The 22,530-nt window shown below is 38.0% G+C and overlaps 1 protein-coding gene across 2 annotated transcripts in view; it reads right to left on the reverse strand.

The window, feature by feature from the left end:
• LOC111143078 (activin A receptor type 1C) overlaps window positions 1-22,530 on the reverse strand; it is a 78,627-nt gene that overhangs the window by 15,789 nt on the left and 40,308 nt on the right. Inside the window, exon 3 of one of the 2 annotated variants that reach the window (XM_022496540.1) lies at window positions 2,041-2,280. The exons of the other annotated variant lie outside the window; for it this stretch is intronic. Coding sequence (XP_022352248.1) covers window positions 2,041-2,280 — 240 coding nt within the window. The remainder of the gene's footprint in view (window positions 1-2,040; window positions 2,281-22,530) is intronic. 2 annotated transcript variants of the gene reach the window in all.

The following is a 22,530-nucleotide window of genomic DNA, read 5'->3' on the forward strand; positions in this document are numbered from 1 at the left end:
CTAAACTTTGCTGGCCAATTAAGAGAAACAAAGGGGAAGCAGAAGCACCTGATTTCCTCCCAATGAACGAGCTTTCATGATGGAAAACTTGTTGCCGCTTAGACCCATTCTCTCCGATTACCAAAGGCACTGTTGTCATCAGGTACTTTTAGCCAGTGCTCACTGCTAAATGGATATAGCTGACTCTAAGAAAAAGTGTCTAAAACTCTTTCAAACTGGTCATTAAAATCATCTGTGCTTGGGTACATGTACGGCTTTCTTTTTAAGAAAGATCTTAGAATAATCTAAAGATGAGAGTTCAGCAGTCAATAAGCCCAGATTTAGGTTTAAAGATGCACAAAAACACCAAAATATCTTAAGGTTAATTTTTTAAATTTCATGTCTTGGCTCATGACTACTTTCTTAAACTAAATATCCATTCTCCAGTTATAAAGTCTCTATTATTTTTATTTGAGAGGGAAATTCTTAGTCATCTTAAATATATTCAAGGAGGAGCTACTTAACGTCTTCAGATGAACTGAAATGCTTGGGGGGAATATTAAATAGTTATTTAATCACTTGAAATTTTTCAAGAAATTATATGAGGTTTCAAGGAATTGGGCACAAATCAGAGCGCTCTCTGCTCATATTTTGTGCCTAGAATGCCACCAGTGTCCAGGAAATTAGCACCCGGTGGGTCCCAGGATGTAACAGTCAAGGAAGGATGAGTACTGAATCTGAACAGCTTTACTTTTAAAGGAAGAACATCAGTTTTCTATGCAATAATTTAATTTGGATTTTAGTTTTATAAACTTTGCAGTCTGGAGACAATTTTTTCTGGGATGCCTCCTTTGAAAACATGCCACCTAATTTGTGCAGTGATGGCACACACATTGAGACCTTGGTCCATGACATAGCAGGGGAACTTGCCCCCCAAAACAACAAACTCTCTGGACTCTGTGGATGGCCTGATTAGGCCTCTCTTTCCTGGATTCTTAGGGGACTCTAAAGCTACTTCCTGTTAAATACAGACACTCATACAGATGCTACTGTCCCTCCGGCATCTGCCCTTGTTCACTGTGCCTGCCTGGATGCACGTAAAGGCCGTGGGCTGGGGAGTTTCTCGAAGTCTGTTTGAGGTAATCATCCTAAATGATCCTTCCAAAGCAAGAGGGGTCCCGGGGGCTCCTAAAGTGACCCACATAGGCTTACCCTAGTTCACATTTCAGTACTGCACGCCGGCAGGATTTCTGGACATATACATGAGGAAAGGTCATTTTAGAAAGTTTATTATTACAGAGAAATCTGCTTGGTCGCCAGAAACCCAAAATGGCCTCATATGGTTTGTGCGATGAAAAAGGCTCATTTAGGCCACAAAACAGCCTGCCTGGTCTTTTGAACTGCTTCACCAGGGGTTGGGGAGTTCCATTAAAGAGGAATAGACTTACCATACTACCTTAGCAAAAGTAAGCACAGGAGGGCTGCGCTACTCCCTATCATCTCTGTTTCTGTGCTTTAAGAATACATTCTTGATTTTAATTTTAGGTCAGCTCCCCGTTGACTTCACACACACACACATCCCAGGGGGTGCTTCGGATTCTAAAGACTTCCATTACCACAAGCAAAGACACTCTAAGAATACCACTTCGCTCAACTAACATCCTCCTCAGAACTCAGCTCCTCAAATACAGTAACTTTTGTGCCCATGAAACATTACAAAGAGAGCAACAATGATTATTACTAACCATAATGGTGGGGGGTGGAGGGAGAGAAGAGAAACTCTTTATCGATTCAGAAGTACATTCTGAAAGAATATAAAAATGAGAATCTGAATACCTAAGGACAGAAAAGGCAACTGAGAGGACTTAATTCTTTCGGCCACAGCTGATGGCCCTCTTCATCAAATCCAAAAACAAGTTTTAATATCAGAACTTACCCGTACCACATCAAGCATTCTAAATGACCCAGTTCAAAATATTGGGGCCCTTTTTGTTAGAAATTGTTTTTATTTCTTTTTTAAGTAAGAGTTTTCTTACTACAAAATGGACAACAGGCACATACCAGAGCCAGATCCAGAGGCAGTCACATCATAAATCAGATCTTTGAGAGTTTTTCCAGCATTTACCAGATTGTACTCGGAGAGGGGTTCCTCCACATTTTGTCTCTTTTTCTTCCTGTTTGTGCACGGTCGACCTTGGCATGCCCAGATGGTCAGAACTGTGGCCAAGAACAGGAGGCAGACTGGCACAGTAATGACAATGGTCAACTCCATGGGTCCAAGTTTGGGGGCATTTGGAGATGCTTCAGTTAAAAAAAAAAAAAAAGAACATGACCATACATCAACCCATTTAAGGTACTCTGGAAATTGGAAATGTGATCACCAAAATCTCACATCTTTGATGTGGAACTACACCCTATGCACTTAGGTGAGTTGGTAAAGATTCTCTGGGGGATAAGCAAAGATGGGGAAAGGGAGTTGAGGTCAGGATGCACCCAGAATAATTATGCCAGGTGAAGATGGGAGCCAGAATGAGGGTCATAGAAAGCACTAGTGCGTGGGATCCTTTTTAAATCCTCCAAGGTATTTGACATTTTCCTACTATCTTCTTCCCATTTTTCAGCAGTCCATCCTGAGAGCACATTCATTCATTCACGCCACAAATAATTACTGAGCTCCGGCAATATGTCACCACTATTCCAGGTGCTGGAGATACAGTGGGGATGACAGCCAAATCCTTGCTCTCGTGGTGCTTATGTTCTCATACACCCACTAAGCAGATGGATATGTGATACCCAAGCAGGAGGCCCTCAGCGTTATGATGAAGCAGAGGGGAAAGCGCAGGACGCCGGGATGCCCCTTAAGACAGAGTGCTCCCAAAGGCTACTCTGGGAGGGGTTAGGGAGAACAGCAGGAAGAGCCCAAGGAGGTGTGCTCTGGGCAACACGAAAGCAAGTGTACACCCCAAGATGAGGCCCACTCGGGCTGCTCAGGAACAATCTCTGCCTAGAGTGCAGTAAGCAAGGAGAAAGGCAGAAGACAGTAGGAGGCAACCAAGGGAAAGAGCATGCGGGCTATGGTAGGCTAAGTGAAGGACTGTGTCTTCTATTTCAAGCAGATGCTGTCTCAGGACTTGGAGCGGGCGGACTAACCACGTGATCTCACTTCCATTCTGCAGGGCTGCAGAGGGGCACAGGAGTAAAAGTGAAGAGACCCATGAGATCATCCAGGCAGGAGGGGACAGGATGGTCTTGGCTGAACTCAATCTGAAATAGGAACACTTCCTTCTCAGTCCCCATTCATTCTCTACACCCCTTTACTGTTTTGTTTTCATTCCTGGGTTGTATCACTGTCTGACACATCATATATTCATGTATTTATTTATCTATTATTGGATTCCCTCCAAAGAAGGTGTGCTTGGTGAGAGAAAGAACTTTGCCTGTTTTTCACAACTATATCCCCAGTGTTTACAACTGGAGATGATTAATAGTTCTTGAATAGCAGAACCACTAAAAATTCTTCTAGTTTTGTTCTTAATAGGTAAGGGATAAGATTTTTAGTTTTGGAAAAATAAACCTAATAATTGAAACCAAGTAACATAAGGATATAATTTGTGACTCTAATATTAAAACACAGATAGCCACTTTTTTCCAAAGCTGTCCTTGCACCTGAGAAATCTTTTTAAGTTAGGGAAAATAGTGATCCATGAAAAATCTACGATGGCAGATATTTTCTGTATTTTTCAAAGAAATTATTTTGACACTTGAAATGAGCACATAGTTCATTTTTCCTTCGTTCACTAGACATCCTCAGCATCAATTTAATTTTATCCCCATATCCTATCATTAGGGATCATGATTTTTTGCTTTTAATAAACTCTAGGAAGTATTTGATAGGATATAGGAACAGAACTCTGGCGTCTCAGCTTCTCAGACATCAAGGAGAAATAGAAGAACGCAGGCTTTGGAGAAAGAGAAGCAAAAGTAAGCAGACATTTTCTCCATCTGTGGCTATAATGCCTTGAGCACACTACACCCTTCCTGAGCTGACGAGGCATACCCAGAGAGAGGGTTGCAGATGTGCATGGAAAGCAACAGCACAACAACTACCCCTTAGAATCTAAACAAAGGACGGTGATAATGGACCTTGTGAATTAAGCCATTCCTCAGACTTCCTTCTTTTCAATGACAATCCTGAAGAGTTCCTTAGATTAAATGCATTTACATTTTACTTACAATATGTCAACCGGAATATATAAGTATAAAGGCAAAACAAATATTTAATTCTCAAGGAAAAGGAATCGAATTCTTCAAAAACGTGTTCATACGAGTATCACTATAATCCTAAAAATAGTTGTTGTTTTTTTAAACTGATAAATAAAAGAATTAAAGCTGTTAAGAGAACTCTGGAAACAAACATTATCCATGCTCTTCTACTTTGCCCTGGGAATTCTGGCAGATCACCAACTTTCCTTCTCCAGAGTGTTTTCAGGATTCCGCTAAAGTCATCAGGAGGTGTCCAGGTGCATATGAGAAGAACTTGGCCTTGAATGTTTTCATGACAAGGTGCTAAAAGAGGTCTTTGACTTGACTTCGCTTTAGAAATCATTAACCATAGTACCTGCAACTTCTACCATTTGCTATTATAAAAGGGTTTTATTATTCATTTCACAATGATCTTTCAAACACACACTTCAAGTTGTATCTGTATCTCTAGCTCCTCACGATGGTATTCTAGGAATTCTATGAAAGCCACAGAAAGCACTTAATCTTTTGCAACCTACATAAACATCTCACTTGAAATTTTTTTTTTTTTAAAGATTTTATTCACTTGACAGAGAGAGATCACAAGCGGCCAGAGAGGCAAGCAGAGAGAGACAGAGGAGGAAGCAGGCTCCCCGCAGAGCAGAGATCCCGATGTGGGACTCGATCCCAGGACCCCGAGATCATGACCTGAGCCAAAGGCAGAGGCTCAACCCACTGAGCCACCCAGGTGCCCCACACTTAAATATGTTTTTAAAACAAAAATAAAATTTAAAAAACAAAATTCCACTATTAGATCCATTTATATGGCTATATCTTATTTCAATATACGTTATCAGGAGCTACCAGTATAAACATTAGAGTTAAAAAGCTTATTGATTGTCTTCATTTTAGTAGCTCTATTAAGCAGAGCTCAGATCATCACTATGGCAACCAATAAAGAGGCAAAAGGTCAGTAACCCTGAAAATAGAATATTCTCTATAAAATTGTACTGCTCTAGTGAAGGTTACTGCTCTCAGAGATATTTATTACAGATGAGCAATTTTTCTACTTTTGTGAACAAATTTACTGATGGGAGTTAGTAATAAAAAAAAGATTACTCAGCTAGAAAAAGGCTAGCAACAACATCCAGAAAGAGCTCCTTACACACTGAGCAATTTTTAAAGCAAACATTTGTAAAACTATCTTCTAAACCAAATGTTGATTGTAATCTCTATAGGAGATAAACGAAGAAAAACTGTAGTCTCCACCCAATGAGTCATAGCAAAGGAGATAGCAGTGCAGCTAAGAATACATTTTAATAAGTTACCTTTGATGAATGTATTATTTTTTCTAGCAGGTTTTACATTCTCCATCATAGAACTCTCATTATTCAATAATTTTCAATCTGAGATTGCCTGTGCCAAATGAAATGCACCCTCCATATTATAAGCAGCTCCATGGGAGAATGTGTTAATCCCAAAAGTGAGGTCTGGGGAATGCTGCATTGTTCATTCATGTAATTTCACTCTCCAGCAATTAAACAAAATAGATGGGGGGAGGGGGCAGAGAAAAGCTCTAGGTGAGAGCCTAGGTCACAAGGATCTCCCCTATATAAGCTCATTGAACCAAAACAACACAAGGAGGGCGCCTGGGTGGCTCAGTGGGTTAAGCCGCTGCCTTTGGCTCAGGTCATGATCTCAGGGTCCTGGGATCGAGTCCCGCATTGGGCTCTCTGCTCAGCAGGGAGCCTGCTTCCCTCTCTCTCTCTGCCTGCCTCTCTACTTGTGATCTCTCTCTGTCAAATAAATAAATAAAATCTTAAAAAAAAAAAAAAACAAAACACAAGGAAAGGAAGTATTAACGAGGCAGGGAGAAGGACACACTGACCCAAATGGGGTGGAAGATTCTGGACAGCTGAAGAGAGTCATGTGAAAGGCAGACAAATGTAAGAAAGTAAGATAAGACAAAACAATAAGAACCAAAAAGGAAAAAAGGGAGGAAGGAAGAAAGGAAGGAAGAAGGGAGGGAGGGAGAAAGGAGTAAATTTTTTAAAAAAATGTTTTGTGTGTGTGTGTGTGAACTTTGCAACTTCCACTAGAGACCTAAGTAGAACTGTTGATGGTGAAAGTCAATGATCATTGCCACTGCTCAAATTTCAGAACGATTTTCAATGCCTCAACTTCTTCTAGGATAGCGCCTCCTTGCCACTCCCTACTTTCAGCTTTAGGGAAGCAATCCTGAAGATGAAAAGAAAAAGGTAATACGGCCATGACCCCCATGTTTCCTCCCCTGCTGACCTCTTCTCTTTCCTCATTAAAAATCATTTTTATAATTACTGACGTTTGCAAGATGTATATGACCTTTAAATTAATTAATTTATATCTCCTTAGTTTATGCTATTAGTAGGATGACAGAACTAAGTGGAGCTCTGGACTAGATCAATAGCTTCAAATAGCCCATATTGATTATTGGTATGGAAATCTTGAAAATGTCTATGTTCCATGTAAAGACACATTTCATTATATTTAAGCACCTTTCAACTGATTACAAACTAAGACATTACAATGGAGTCAGGAATAGCAACTCTGAGAAGGGACATCTGGGTGGCTCAGTCAGTTAAGCATCCAGTTCTTGGTTTCAGCTCAGGTCATGGTCTCAGAATTGTGAGATGGACTCCCCTGTTGGGCTCTGTGCTGGGTATGGAGCCTGCTTAAGATTCTTTCTCTCCCTCTCCCTCTGCCCCTCCTTCCCCTCTCTCTTTTAAAAAAAAAAAAAAAAAAGAAAGAAAGAAAAGAAAAAAGAAACTCTTTGAGCAGAGAATGACTAAAGACATACGTACTGGCCAGACAGCTGGTGAAAAACAAATCCAAAGAAAACAGAGGTCTCCATCCAAAATGATTTTTTACAAAACTTTGCAGGGTTAGTGCTTCCTTCCCAAAGCTGTTATAGGAAATAACCTATAGAAATTGAAGAGGATCCAAAACACCCCTAAAGAAACCACGGACTAATTTAATATTAAAACCACTCACATTCCTTTTATTAAAAGTTTTGCCCCAAGTGAAAAGATACCACCTTGCAAGATTGTAACCATGAATGTATAAATATCAAGTCTTCAATTGCCTCCCCTCCCCTTCTCCCCATAAGAGGAAGCATTTATTTTTCCAGTTTGGAGCACGTTCTCAGGTAGTAAGCCAACGGAAACAGACAATGCTGCTTGAGATGCCTTTTGAAGAGTGTGCTTCTGCCCTGGCATGTCGAAGAAATGCCACCAGGGTCAAATGAATGCTGTGATCCATCCACCTACCCTATAAACCCTCTATGACACAGGCTGTGACATTAATGAAAGGGTCTTTGTTTAGTTTAGTTCATAGGGTTCTGGGGGAAATCGTGGAAGTAATATCTGTAGCTGAAACAAGAGAATACATTGCCTCTAAGATGTTCAAAGCTACCTTGTTAATTAGCTCAACAGGAATAATATCTTTTGCCAAAAAGAGAAAGACATGTAAAGCACTGAGAAGTCTCCCAAGTCTTCATGATGAACCTCTTTGAACCTGCCATTTCAAATCATCCTTAAATGTGGATACCATCATTTCAAACATCTGCTTGATGGTAATGAAAAGACATTTTGAATTGGTTTCTTGTTGCTCTACTGAAAGACTGGATCCAAATGGATTGCTTTGTGTAACGCTGCACTGAGAACAACTCTCTAGGGCAGATGCCCAAAAATGAGGCACAGTCCACATCCTTAGGGAACTTAAATTCTACTAAGGAATATATGATCCGCCTAGGGAAAAATTCCAAAACAATTTCTACAGTAAAAATACAAAGACAACTTTACATAAGAGCAAGGCAAGTGGGACATAAGAAAAAGATCATGATGAAGAATTCCATTCATGATCAGTGCAATATAAAACCACACGGAACTGCACTTACACGTGGGAAGTGAATGGGTCTCTGTTGCTAAGTCAAAGATACTGGTTTTATTTGTCTAACACTCTTACATTATTCCACATTCACGAATTGCAGGCAGCTCCCCACTCTCTGGAGCTTTTTATAGCTTCCTACTTCTTCACAGTGACCCTTATAAATGTCATCAGGAATAATCCAATGAGAAGTGAATTCAGTTAGATCCCTCCAACTTACTCCAATACAAGGAACAGCAAATGGCCACCCTTCTCCATGGAGTAAGAATAATCATGTTAAACAGGTTATTTATGATCAACAGGAACCTCAAGGACAGAACAAGGGGAGAATATCATCTAATCTGGAGATTCAGCAGAGCAATGAAGGTGACAGAAATAACGTGAGAAGTATTTCTGCCTTTTAACTGAATCCAATGAGCTATTGATGGGGCCATTCCATTGTTCAGTGCTCAGTCTACGTATGGCTGTTTCCATCCACCATCTTCCCCTGGAATTATTTCATGATTTTATGGCATGCTGATCGCACCACACATAAACATATTTCCTGGAAGTTCTCTTTGTGTTGCTGGGCTTCCGGGAATATGTGAGGAACACTGGGTATCTTCAAATCTTCTCTTGTCCACTTTTGTCTGAATTTAGAATAAAATTGTTTTAATATGTTAAGGAATTAGGAATGTGAAGTTGAAGAATATCAACTTTGGCATGTGGTCTGTGGAACTTTGACTTCAGGGGAGATAAGATTAATAAAATGTAAGAAGGAGGGGCCCCTGGGTGGCTCAATGGGTTAAGCCTCTACCTTGGGCTCAGGTCATGATCTCAGGGTCCTGGGATCAAGCCCCGCAACTAATAAAATGTAAGAAGGAGGATTTAAATCAGCTCCAAAGTTGTTCTTTACTTCAGTGCATGCACCCAGAGATTAGTTTATTATCTATCATCAAAACACATATGATATGATATAATACATATTTGTATAGAAATTAGGTAGTAATTACTCAAAGAATATTTCAGTGTTGTTGCTTTTTTTTTTCTTAAGCCAACCTTTTACATGGAAAAAATGAAAGACCTTTGGAAGTAGCACCAGTCTCTCCTATCACTGTTTCCCCTCTCATAACAAAGCCTTGTTCAGGGAAGCCATTTAAAAACATTGACCATGGGGTGCCAGGGTGGCTCAGTTGGTTAAGCTGCTGCCTTCGGCTTGGGTCATGATCCCTGGGTCCCGGGCTTGAGTCCCACATCAGTATCCTTGCTCAGCAGGAACCCTACTTCTCCCTCTGCCTCTGCCTGCCACTCTGCCTGCTTGTGCGCTCTCTCTCTCTCTGACAAATAGATTTAAAAACAAATAAACAAACAAAAACACCAAAACATTGACCAAGAGAAAGAAGTTACACTTCTCTGTCCTGAAATTCCTGCTACTATAAATTCTCCCACAGCAAACATACTCACACAAAGCAGGTTTTTCACTTGGAAAAAAGACTGATGTGAGGCCATCCTATTTTGACCCAACCTAATGTCCCGTACAGGATAATCACCCAAAAAGTATTTCAGCAAACAGGTAATAGTATTTACATAACTGAGAGAGTAGAGGCTCACATTGTGTGAAATCCTCAATTTAGAATTGGTTATAAATTTTACTTCCAATTTCCCATTACATCCCTCTGAACAAAATTTCGTAATTGAAATCAGTGTACTTCTTTCCCGAGATAGGAAATGCTTCCTATATTAGACTTTAAGGCACATTTTTGACTTCTTTGTATGCTTATATTTCATAGCATTTTCTCAAATATAAAAATCATAGCACCTTGCAGTTTACGGAGGGGAAAAAAAGAGCCCTGTCTGGCACACCTGTCAGGTGTGCACTGAATCCTCAGAGGATAAGCTATAAATGGATTTGCTCCTGTGATGGCAGAATAATTCCACAAGGGGTCCCGTGAGTATTTCTCAGCAGGTAGATGTCACCGTACACTGACTGGAGCAATGAATTGGTTTAAAATAGAAAACCATAAGAAAGTTTGAAAACAACAATGAATTTTTTAAAGGATTGTAGATCACAAGACATTTAAAGTCCCAAAAGAATAATACGATCAGAGTCTGCAATTTTTCTAATTATAGCATCCTTTGAAATTATTAATTTTTGATAAATCTAATTGTAAAGTTTTGGCAGTTTATCTTCCTTCAGATGTAATCCTTCAGTTTGGTTTAAATGAAAGTCTAATTTAGACATGTACCTAATCAATATGCATTGTTTACCTACCCTGACTGATATAAATAATCACTTTCCCTTTTTTTCTTTACACAACTGAGAACAGAACAGGAAGGTGGAAATTGTACTGAGGTTAATAAAGCACCCAATATTTTCATGTTGTGCATGTCTTTTCTTTACTAAAACCAATTATTTGGAAAGCACAAAATATAATAGCATTATTAAAATAGCGTATGAAATCTGAAAGGAAATTATTAGTACATTTACCTTTTCAAGCGCTGTATGTTTTGATAGCAAAATGGGAACAAAGATACCTGGAACTTGGATGTTTTTGTTGAATAGCCGATTTCCATATGAAAGGTGGTAATTAGTGCAAGCCTGAACTAAATAGCAATTCCTATCAAAATTAACCCAGTAGGGATCCTGGGTGGCTCAGGTGGCTAAGCTTCTGCCTTTGGCTCAGGTCATGGTCTTGGGGTCCTGAGATCAAGCCCTGCACCCAGTCCCACAACCAGCCCCAATGGGCTCTGTACTCAGTGGGGAGTCTGCTCATCCCTCTCCCTCTGCTCCTCCCTCTGCTCCTCCCCCCACTTGTTTTCTCTCTCTCAAATAGATAAATAAATAAATAAAATATTTAAAGAAAAAAAAAAAAGCTTGCTAGAGATACTGCCTGAATGAATAAACAGGGAAAGCCTGTGTCCACTAAGGAAGAATGAATTACTTCTCAGCTTCCACGAAAAGATAAATAAGGAAGACATCAAGGGTGCCATCCCTGATTTTTCAAAACAAGCCAGATATGGAGAAGTTTCATATGAAGACTCTGAATTTTTAACAATGTAAAGAAATTCCCGTTTCTTTCCTTTTCCAGAAACCATAGGTCAAAACAAAACCTGTGAACCAGATATAACCCATAAGCAGGTAGAACTCTGGATGACAAGTTTTGTTGTTTCTATATAATTAGAATTGGGTTTAGCTACAAATAACAGAGGAAACCGGACAGAAGTTTCCTCAGTCATGGAAACGACACTTGAAGATGAGTAGTCCAATGTGAGCTGGTGAGTCCATGAAGTTTTCAGTCAGGCTCCTGTCAGTTCCCATATCGCCACCCCCATGGTGCCTCCTCACGGTCCACAGGCAGCCACTAAAACCACCTTCACATCCAGGCATCGGGATGGATGTGCCAGTTCTAATGGACTCCAAAACACTCACATTCATCTCATTTGCCAGAACCTAGTCACATGGCCACACTTACCTGTAAGGGTAGCTGAAAACATTGTCTGTTAGGGGGACAGCTATATTATCAGCAAAAGGCTAGGTCCTGCTACAAAGTCGGTTTTGGAGGAAACAATATGTCTTTGAAACACTTATTTATAGGCATAATAAACTTTAATCTATTAGATTTTCTCATTAGAAAAAGCACATATGTGTGAAGAAACAAATCAGACAGTAGTGTACGAGAATTGATAAGAAAGGAGTTACCTAATGTCCTCAACTGTTCAGCACTCCAACACCAACTCAGATGTTCATAGAATGTGTAACCTCAACCCAAATATTACCCTGAAACTTGATGTTTTGTTCTTCTTTTGTTGTGAAATATAGTGAATATACAGAAAAGTACACAGATTATATAGGTTGAGTACAAAAAGAATGATAAACTCCCATGCATCTCCTCTCCCTGTCCCCCTTCCCCCTTCTCCCCTACTCTGAGATACCCCCAAATGGTCACAACCTAATTTCTTAACCAAGGGTAACACTTATCCTGATTTGCGGAATAATGATTTCCTTACCCTTGTACTGTGGTTCACAGAATCCCTTTTCTTATATGGTTCCAGGTTCAAGTTGGCATATTTGCATACATGTTCATAAATATGAGTGGCTTGTAATTTCCTTTTCTCATACTATCTTTGTTGGGTTTTGGTATCAAGAGTATGTATAAAATCAGTGAAGGAGTGTTTCCTCTTTGTCTGCATTTTGGCAGAGATTTGTGTGAGATTGTGTGAGATTTATCTGTTCCTAGAAGTTTATCAAAATTTTCTGATAGCCCTCAATGGGCTTTGAAATTTTCTTTCTGGATATACTTTTCCTACCTTTTTCAAACTACTGATTCAGATTCTTTATTATCATAATACTACTCAGATTTAGTAAATTACAATCTTCTACAAAATTCGATTGTAAGCCATCTGGTTTCAACCTTATACAGTTTCACTAATTATTTATCCACTTGTTCTATCAGTTAGCAAGATTGTGGATACTAAAATCTCCCCCCTGAGATTGTGGACTTCTGTATTTCTCCTTACAGATCTCAAATATTTTCTTTATTTTTGAGTCCCATTCTTAAGTATACAGGAATTTAAATGTATTAAGAATTCCTTAAAAAAAAATTCCTGGTAAATTGAAACTTTAATCATTATAAAATGACCCTTCTTCTTTTTTTTTTTTTTTTTTTAAGATTTTATTTATTTATTTATTCGACAGACAGAGATCACAAGCAGGCAGAGAGGCAGGCAGAGAGAGAGGAGGAAGCAGGCTCCCTGCTGAGCAGAGAGCCCGATGCGGGTCTCTATCCCAGGACCCTGGGATCATGACCTGAGCTGAAGGCAGAGGCTTTAACCCACTGAGCCACCCAGGCACCCTAAAATGACCCTTCTTAACTCTAGGAATTTTTTTTTGTCTCAAAGTTAATTTTGTCTGCTCTAAATATAAACTGACTTGTTTTGTTTTGTTTTGTTGTAAAATATGTATGGTTGGGGCGCCTGGGTTGCTCAGTGGGTTAAGCCTCTGCCTTTGGATCAGGTTATGATCTCAGCGCCCTGGGATTGAGTACTGCATCAGGCTCTCTGCTTGGCAGGGAGCCTGCTTCCTCCTCTCTCTCTGCCTGCCTCTCTGCCTACTTGTGATCTCTCTCTGTCAAATAAATAAATAAAATCTTTAAAAAAATAAAATAAAATATGTATGGTATATCTTTTCCATCAAAAACCACTTCAACATTTCTGTAAACTTTCATTTTTAAGACATTTTTAAAGCAACATTTAATTGGATTTGTTTTCTCCAATCTGGTAATCTTTGTTTAGTCTATTTACATTAAATTATTTTTGTTTAATTATTACTGACATTTGGATATTTTCTTCTTGTCACGTCTGTTGTTTGCTTCTTTTTCCTCTCTCTCACTCTATCTCTCCTTTTCTTTTTTTTTTTACTTTTTTTGGATAGTTTTTATCATTCTATTTTTTCCAACTGTAGATGAGAAGGAACATAGTCACCACTCTTTTAGAAGTAATTCAGATATGACAACAGGGACACTTGAAAGCATAAGGATTAACAATATTTTTATCCTCCTCCTAGACAAAACAAGGCCCCTAGAAAAGTTTAATTCCATTTATGCCTCTCTTGACATGTATAGTATGTTATTTTTATACTGAATGACCATTTTATCTTTTTTTAACTCCATAAGACATTGCTGTTGTTGTAGATTAATATTCTTTAGAATTAGTCACATATTTCTCTCTCTCTCTCTCTCTTCTTTTTCTTTTCATTCCTCCTTGCATGCCAGAACTTTGGTATAGCTTTTTGTTGTTGTTGTTTTTTGCTTGTTTGTTTTGCCTGAAGTACATCTTTAGAATTACCTTTATCAAAGACTTTGATAATGTGAAACTCCCTTATTTGTGTTACTTTGACAATGTCTTTTACTTAACCTCATTCTTTAAAGGTATTTTTGCTGGGTAGAATTCTGGGTTACCAGTTAATTCCTTTTAGAATATTGAAGATGTAATTCCACCTTTTCTCTTTTTGCTTTTTGTTATTGAAAAGACAATGTCAGTTGTTGTGTAATTCCTTTGAATTTCATTTACCCTTTTGTCTGTCAGCTTTTAGTGTTTCACTTTGTTTTTGGTGTTCTGCAATTTTACAGTGCTATGTAAAGGTTTAGCTATCTTTTTATTTCTCCTCTTAATATTGATTGAATTTCTAGATTGGTGTTCATCAATTCTGGAAAATTCTGAGCTATTACTTCTGCAGAGTCTGCTTTGGCCCAAATCTTTCTCTCCTCTCCTATGGACCACTGTGTAAAAGCACATGTTAAACCTTTTTATGTGTTCCTCTATTTGTCATCCTCTCTTCTATATTTTCCATTACGTATTCTCTGTCTTACTCCACACAAAAAAACTTCTGACCTGTATTTCAGATCCCTCATTCTCTCCTTATACTAATTGCTATTAAACCTATCTGTTAAGTTTTCAATTTTTGTTATTATATTTTTAATTTTTAAAAAGTTTTATTCTGTTACTGTTCAAATCTGGTAGGTCACTTTTTCATAATATCTTCTTTAAAAGTATTTCCAGACATCTCTGCAAAGAAGACAACCAAATTGCCAACAGACCCATGAAAAAGTGCTCAACATCACTTGGCATCAGGGAAATATGAATCAAAACCTCAATGAGATACCACCTCACACCAGTCAGAATAGCTAAAATTAACAAGTCAGGAAAGGACAGGTGTTGGCGAGGATGCAGAGAAAGGGGAACCCTCCTACACTGTTGGTGGGAATGCAAGCTGGTGCAGCCACTCTGGAAAACAGCATGGAGGTTCCTCAAAAAGTAGAAAATAGAGCTACCCTACGACCCAACAATCGCACTACTGGGTATTTACACTAAAGATACAAATGTCGTGATCCGAAGGGGCACGTGTACCCAAATGTTTATAGCAGCAATGTCCACAATAGCCAAACTATGGAAAGAACCTAGATGTCTATCAACAGATGAATGGATAAAGGATATATATATATATAATGGAATACTATGAAGCCATCAAAAACCCAAAATCTTGCCATTTGCAACAACATCTATGGAACTAGAGGGTACTATGTTAAGTAAACTAAGTCAATCAGAGAAAGATAATTATCATATGATCTCATTGATATGAGGAATTTGAGAAACAAGACAGAGGATTATAGGGGAAGGGAGGGAAAAATGAAACAAGAAGAAACCAGAGAGGGAGACAAACCATAAGAGACTCTCGATCTCAGGAAACAAACTGAGGGCTGCTGGAGAGGAAGGGAGTGAAAGGTATGGGGTGGTTGGGTGAGGACATGGGGGAGAGTATGTGCTATGGTGAGTGCTGTAAATTGTGTAAGACTGGTGAATCACAGACTGTACTCCAGAAATAATACATTATACATTAATAAAAACAAAGATTTTCCAAATTTGCCTTATTTTTTTTAAACTTATAATAGTTGGTCTACAATTATTTTCTGATAATTCTGATATATGAAACCTTTGTGCTCTATTCTGCTGGCTCATGCATGCTGCCCTGCACCCCTGTGTGCTTGGGAGCTTATTCTTCACTATGTACTGCTCACGTCCTTGAATAAGCATCTGATTTATCTGCTTGAGACCTAACATTAAAGTCCCTTCCTCTAGAGAGCTGGTACTTTCTTCTGGCAGACTTGGGGGCCTAACAGTCTGGGACTACCTTAAAAAACATTTGTTCCCTGGAGAGTCCTTGTACCACTTAGGCAATGGGAACATAGGCCTGTCCAGGCTATATTCGTAGCTTCTCAGGGACAGGTTTTTTGTTTGTCTTTCATTTTCCCTCTCTGCCTAGTGAGAAGGCCAAACCTCCTTCCTGGGGTTAAAAGGAGATGGGTTTGTATCTTGTTTAAGCTTGCAATATGCAAAGAGACCTTTGATATCTCTGCTCAACATGGTGCCTTCTATTAGACAATCCAATTTGAGCAAATCATGTTTCTTGACCTTCGTCATCCTTCAACCTTGAGATCCCTAATAATAAAACCCAACATTTTCCATATTAGAAAAAGCAGACACACATGAGGAAAAGAGTCTTAGCTAAAAGTACCAGAAAGTTACATAATAATATCTTAATAATAAGGGTGTTTACCGATTCATGTAATGAGAATTCTGGAAATAGCCTGGTGATATTGTTGAGTCTCTTTGTTAATAAATCATGGAACGAATCTACTTCCAGATTCCTAATCATGTTGAGTTAGTGAACTCCCTTATTAAGACATTATTATCTAAGTTTTTGATACTTTTATTTGAAAATATCTTGACCTATACATCACTCTTCTAACATATGCAAAGCTAATGGGTGGAAAAGAAAAATGGTTGTTTTAATTCGCATTCTTCCAGCTATTAGTGATATTTAACATCTTTTCAATACTCTGGCCATATAGAATATTCTCTTCCGGGTGCCTGGGTAGCTCAGTCAGTTAAGCGTCTGCCTTTAGCTCAGGTCATGATCTCAGGGTCCTGGGACTGAGTCACACATCAGGCTCCCTGTTCAGCAGGGAGTCTACTTCTCTCTCTCTCTCTCTCTGCCCCTTCCCCCTGCTTGTGCTCTCTCTTTCCAAAATGAATAAATTAAAAAAAAGAATATTCTCTTCCGTAAAATTCCTGTTTGTGTCTCTTGCCCACTTTTTCACTGAGCATCCCCTCTCCTTCTCTTTCCATTCTCTTGCCATGCATACATACATACATGCAGCATACACACGCAAGATGCTCCTTACCTTCTCATAGTTAACTTTTCTCTAGTCACACATGCTGCAAATATTTCTATCCCATATTTAACTTATCTTTGGTTTTATTTATGTTATCTTTCATTACTCATTTTTATTTTAGTTTGCATGCAATTATATCTCTTTTCCTTTTATAACAGTTGGATTTCCTGTCTTATTTAAAAACAGCTTCCATACTATAAAGTCATAAAAATCTTTTTTTCTAAATTTTCCTCTGACATTTAAATTGTTTTATATTTCACAATTAGATATTTAATCAAGCTGTAATTTATTTTTGTATATGGTATGACACTGTGGTACAGCCCTGTTTTCTTCCAGATGGATAGATAATTATGCCAGCATCATTTCAAAAATAAACTATCCTGGAATTTCCATTTCTGCCAAGTTATAATTTAGATGTCCACAGAAGCCCTTCTTGGTACAGCACACGCAAAAATGCTGAATAAAATATAAATGAAAAACTTTTTTTTCTATTACATGATTAAGCTAGTGGGAAAAGAAATGAATTGCTTGGAGCAACAAATAAAGTGAAAATCCAGAGAGGTGCTTGAGCACTGGGGCTGCTATTTACCCTGGAGGCATCTGCCAGCTCCAGGTGGTTACACACTTAGCTTACCAGACCTCAGCACAAAATCAGGAGATAAAATATGGTTCCTAAGACAATGCAAGGCCAGATCAGAGACCCTCATCTAAATCAGGCAACTGTGAGTGGAATTACACTGAAAATAAAACAGAAAATGTTCTGTACAGAGAGACAGGGTATATACTTGTCTATTTGTCTGTCTCAACCTTGACTTTGATATAGCAAAAAAAAAAAAAAATCCTCAAGACTTGCTCACCCCAGTGCATACGATAGGCAGGCTTAGAGCCTGAATTTGCATTATATGTTGGCCAAAATAAAGCTAATCAAAACACTGAATGGGTTTCAGATACTTAGCAGATACTTAGCAGAAGCTAAAGTAAATCTTCTCTGAAGGAACATATTTTAAATACTGGTCTCAAAAGTGTCCTCCAGATACAGTTCCCAAAAACATGAGCTCACATTAAAAAATTACAAAACACAAGGTAGGTAGCCACGAAAATATGAGTTAGCAAAATAAAAAACAGCACATTCAAACTTAAATAAACTGTAGATATTAATATTATCAGAGATTCAAACATTAGAAAATATGGAGGAAAGATTTTAAGAGATATAGAGAATAGACGCCAAAGGCCCAGCTTGCACAAACTCAGTGAAGGCATTGTGAGAACCAACAAGAACCTATTAGAAGGCTCACAGACAACTTGAAATGGATAAAAGACCTCAATGTGAGGCAGGAATCTACCAAAATCCTAGAAGAGAACATAGACAGTAACCTCTTCAACATCGGCCACAGCAACTTCTTTCAAGACGTGTCTCCAAAGGCCAAGGAAACAAAAGTGAAAATGAACTTTTGGGACTTCATCAAGATAAAAATCTTCTGCACAGTAAAGGAAATGTCAACAAAACAAAGAGGCAACCCACAGAATGGGAGAAGACATTCACAAATGACACTACAGACAAACAGCTGATATCTAAGATCTATAAAGACTCCTCAAACTCAACACCCAAAAAACAGATAATCACAACAAAAATGGGGCAGAAGACATGAAGAGACACTTCTCCAAAGAAGACATAAAAATGGCTAACAGACACATGAAAAAATGTTCATCATTAGGCATCAGGGATATTCAAATCAAAACCACATTGAGATACCACTTAGAACGGCCAAAATTAACAAGATAAGAAACAAGTAGTGTTGGAGAGGATGTGTAGAAATGGGAACCCTCTTACACTGTTGGTGGGGATGCAAGTTGGTGCAGATACTTTGGAAAACAGTGTGGATATTCCTTAAGAAATTAAAAATAGAGCTACCTTATGACTCTGCAATTGCACTACTGGGTATTTACCCCAAAGATACAGATGCGGTGAAAAGAAGGGCCATATGGACCCCAATGTTCATAGCAGCAATGGCCACAATCACCAAAATGTGGAAAGAACCAAGATGCCCTTCAACGGATGAATGGATAAAGAAGACATGGTTCATATATACAATAGAATATTACGCCTCCATCAGAAAGGATGAATACCCAACTTTTGTATCAACATGGACGGGACTGGAGGAGATTATGCTGAGTGAAATAAGTCAAGCAGAGAAAGTCAATTATCATATGGTTTCACTTACTTGTGGAACATAAGGGATAACAAGGAGGACATTAGGAGAAGGAAAGGAAAAGTGACCTGGGGAAAATCGGAGGGGAAGACAAACCACGAGAGACTGTGGACTTTGAGAAACAAACTGAGGGTTCTGGAAGGGAGGGAGTTGGGGGGATGGGTAAGCCCGGTGGCGAGTATTAAGGAGGGCATGTACTGCATGGAGCACTGGGTATGGTGCATAAACAATGAATCTTGAACACTGAAAAAATAAAATTAAATTTAAAAAAATAGAAAGAAAGAAAGCTCGCAGACAGAACCGGTCATAGAGACACATCTAAATACTTTCCAATGTGAAGACCTATTATTGTTAACCCTACCTGATCCCTGAGCCCCCCACCAAGTGCACACCAATTTGTGCAAGTAAGTCTTTTCTTTTTGAAATGGAAATATTCTTCAAGAGCTAAGAATTAATCATTTACTTTTAAAGGTAAATTTTTCCCACTCAGTGGTTTCTCTCATAAATTCAAAGAAAGCTGAGAGTGGGCAATCTGAAGGAGTTACTGCATAGGTAGTTTCCTTAAGCCTGGGAGTACTAAAGTCAGAACTGGAATCTGACTGGAGTCAGAGCAAGAAAAGTAGCACCCAGAAAGGAAGGCAGATATGTTTGGAATTGAGGATCTAAAAATAAACAGGAAGAATATATTAGACAGGGTACACTACATACAGTATATGTTTATCTTGTTTAACTGATTTGCATTGTCTATATTCAATTTTTAAATATTCAGTACTACACTTGTTGTGTGAAAATAGTAACATATTTGCTATTAGTAGAAATGTGAACTCAAAGTACTAGTCAAATAAATGGCTGTTTTTGGAAATGGATATTGCCTTTCAAGTTTTACATAAGAAAAATAAACTTCTAAATATTTGTGATAATACTTGAACTTGGAAGGTCATTCCAGTGACAACAAAGATACCAACTTTAATAAGCTTCAGGGGAGGAAGCAAGTTTTCTAATATTATATCTCTATCAAACTATAAAATTGCTCCTATCCAAAAAATTATTAACTCCTAAAAATTAAACTCATGTGCAATGTCAAAGAAGAAAGTATGTTTTTTTAAGGGCAAATTACTGAATTTAATGTGATCTAAATCAAATCTTGCTTACAAATATCTGAATTAATTCAACTTAAATCTAATGCAACTTAGTATTAAAACTGAATGGGTAAAAGGTTTTAAAGGTTGTTTAGAAAGAAAACATTTCAGATTAAAATGGTAACTAGAGTCTTACCAGAGTTTTGTGCAGTAAATTAAAATAATAAGTGTCCTTACTCCATTTTAAATTACCACATTTTAAATATCGACTAAAGTAGGGTTTCTCAAACTGTGAACAACCTATTAATGGGGTCTAATCAGCATTCCTAATTAAGGAAAATTCATATGGTGTCTCGCACATTTTAAGGGTATGAATGTTTTGTAAAAATTCAATTATTTCAGTTGTGCATGCATGCAGGTTGAGGGATATTGTATAAAATGTACTTCTTCTGTGTGTCTCAGTGGAAATCTGTATAAAAGCCACTAGTCTAAGTCTTTAGGAATTACAGCCAAACACTTAAAAGAATTTATAGGAGGGAAAGAGGGAGGGCCTACAGTATCCAATTGCTGAGTTACAATTGCACTAGCAGAGAGAGGAAGGGAGAGAAAAAGTCCCAAGCTGTACTCAAGGTAGAAATTTTGTCACAAAGAAACAAAGCAAGAGCCCAATCATTACACGTAGGACTTATGAACCAAAGAGGGTCAGCTAACACATCCCAAGCCTTGGTTACTCCACTTCCATCAAGTCACTACCCAGACACGGCCCCACAGTCTGGGGTGGTGGGTGAAAAAGCCGAAGACCCAGGGTCTACTTGGCTTTCAGAGGAACCAAAAAGGGAAGTCCAGATTTTCTCCAGTCTCTTCTGGTGACCTCCCTCCCTTTTCTTCTCTATTCTGCCCATCAGTGTGATTGCAGAGCATTAACACTGTAGACATGTCACACTGCTTACTCTGCAGAGAGCTTTTATAGATTTCATATATATGTAACCACACTTGAAATGAATAAATCTCCACTAGGCAGAGCAGGGAATGGATAGCGATCACACTCACTGATGACACAAAAACAGTGGAGTTCTTGGCTCCGACTGTGTCAGTGCTCAGCCTGGAGTTCCTTCCCAAACAGCTGCTCTTCCAAATACAGCTAATAACCATTAAGCACTGCCTCACAGACAGAACAACCCGACACAAAATGACTACACATGCAATCCTGTTCAATTTCATGTCAGCTGACCACACAATGTCACTAAAGGACAAAAATTCTTAGTTCAAGTAAAGACATTTGAATTCAATGTCCCATAGCATTTTCTGCAGACATAGCGATTACTGACGAGACAATACATATCTTCCCTGTTATAAGTAATATTTGAAAACCAATTACTGTAATCTATCATATCAATAGACTGAAGAAGAAAAAGCATTCTATAATCTCAATACATTCATGAAAAGAATTGAAAAAATTTAATATTCATATAGGATTAAAAAAAAAAACCCTTCCCCCAACTAGGAATAAAAGCAAATCTCACCAATTGATACCAGGAATCTATAAAAAACTAGACTTAAAATCATATTTAATGGTAAAAGAGGGAGCGCATTCACTCACTTCTTGGACCAGGAAAAAGGCAAGGATCTTCACTCTTACCACTCCTACTTATCATCGTATTAGCAATCCCAGCCAGTGCAAAATGCAAGAAGAAATAAAATATATACAGACCAGAATAGAAGACATAAAATAGCCTGTATTCACAGATAAGATGATTGTGTATATAGAAAATGACAAAAAAATTTTAAAAGAGCTACAGAACTAATAAATTGATTTTGGCAAGCTTGTAGGAAATAAGGTCACTATACAAAATTAATTTTATTTTCATATACTAACAATTAATGTTGACCAATTAAAAATACCATTCACAATATCCCAAAACAGGTAATACTTAGAGAAACACTCCAGGAAATACATATGAAACCTGTTCTCTGACAACTACAAAACATTGCTAAGAGTAACTGAAGAAAAATAAATGGGAAAACACACTATATTCTATACTAAAATGTTAAAATGACCATTTTCTTCAAATAGTTTATATATTCAACTCAAGCTAACAAAAATCTCAAAAAAATCTCATGTTTTTGCAAAAACTGCTGAACTAATTCTAAAATTTAAATAGAAATGCAAAGGCCTCACAATAATCAAAACAATTTTAAAAAAGAACAAAGTTGGAGAGGTCACATGACCTGATTTTAATACTTACTATAAAGCTACAATAATAAAGAAAGTTGTATAGTGACATTAATATAGACATACAGAACACTTAAAAAGAATTATGAGGTCAGAAATATACACACATATATTTTTGGTCACTTTGCGTTCAGTCAAAGTGGCAAGGTAAT

The sequence above is a fragment of the Enhydra lutris genome, unplaced genomic scaffold (genome assembly GCF_002288905.1).
Source record: "Enhydra lutris kenyoni isolate GAN:26980312 unplaced genomic scaffold, ASM228890v2 scaffoldscaffold1, whole genome shotgun sequence".
In the NCBI taxonomy this organism is placed as follows: domain Eukaryota; kingdom Metazoa; phylum Chordata; class Mammalia; order Carnivora; family Mustelidae; genus Enhydra; species Enhydra lutris.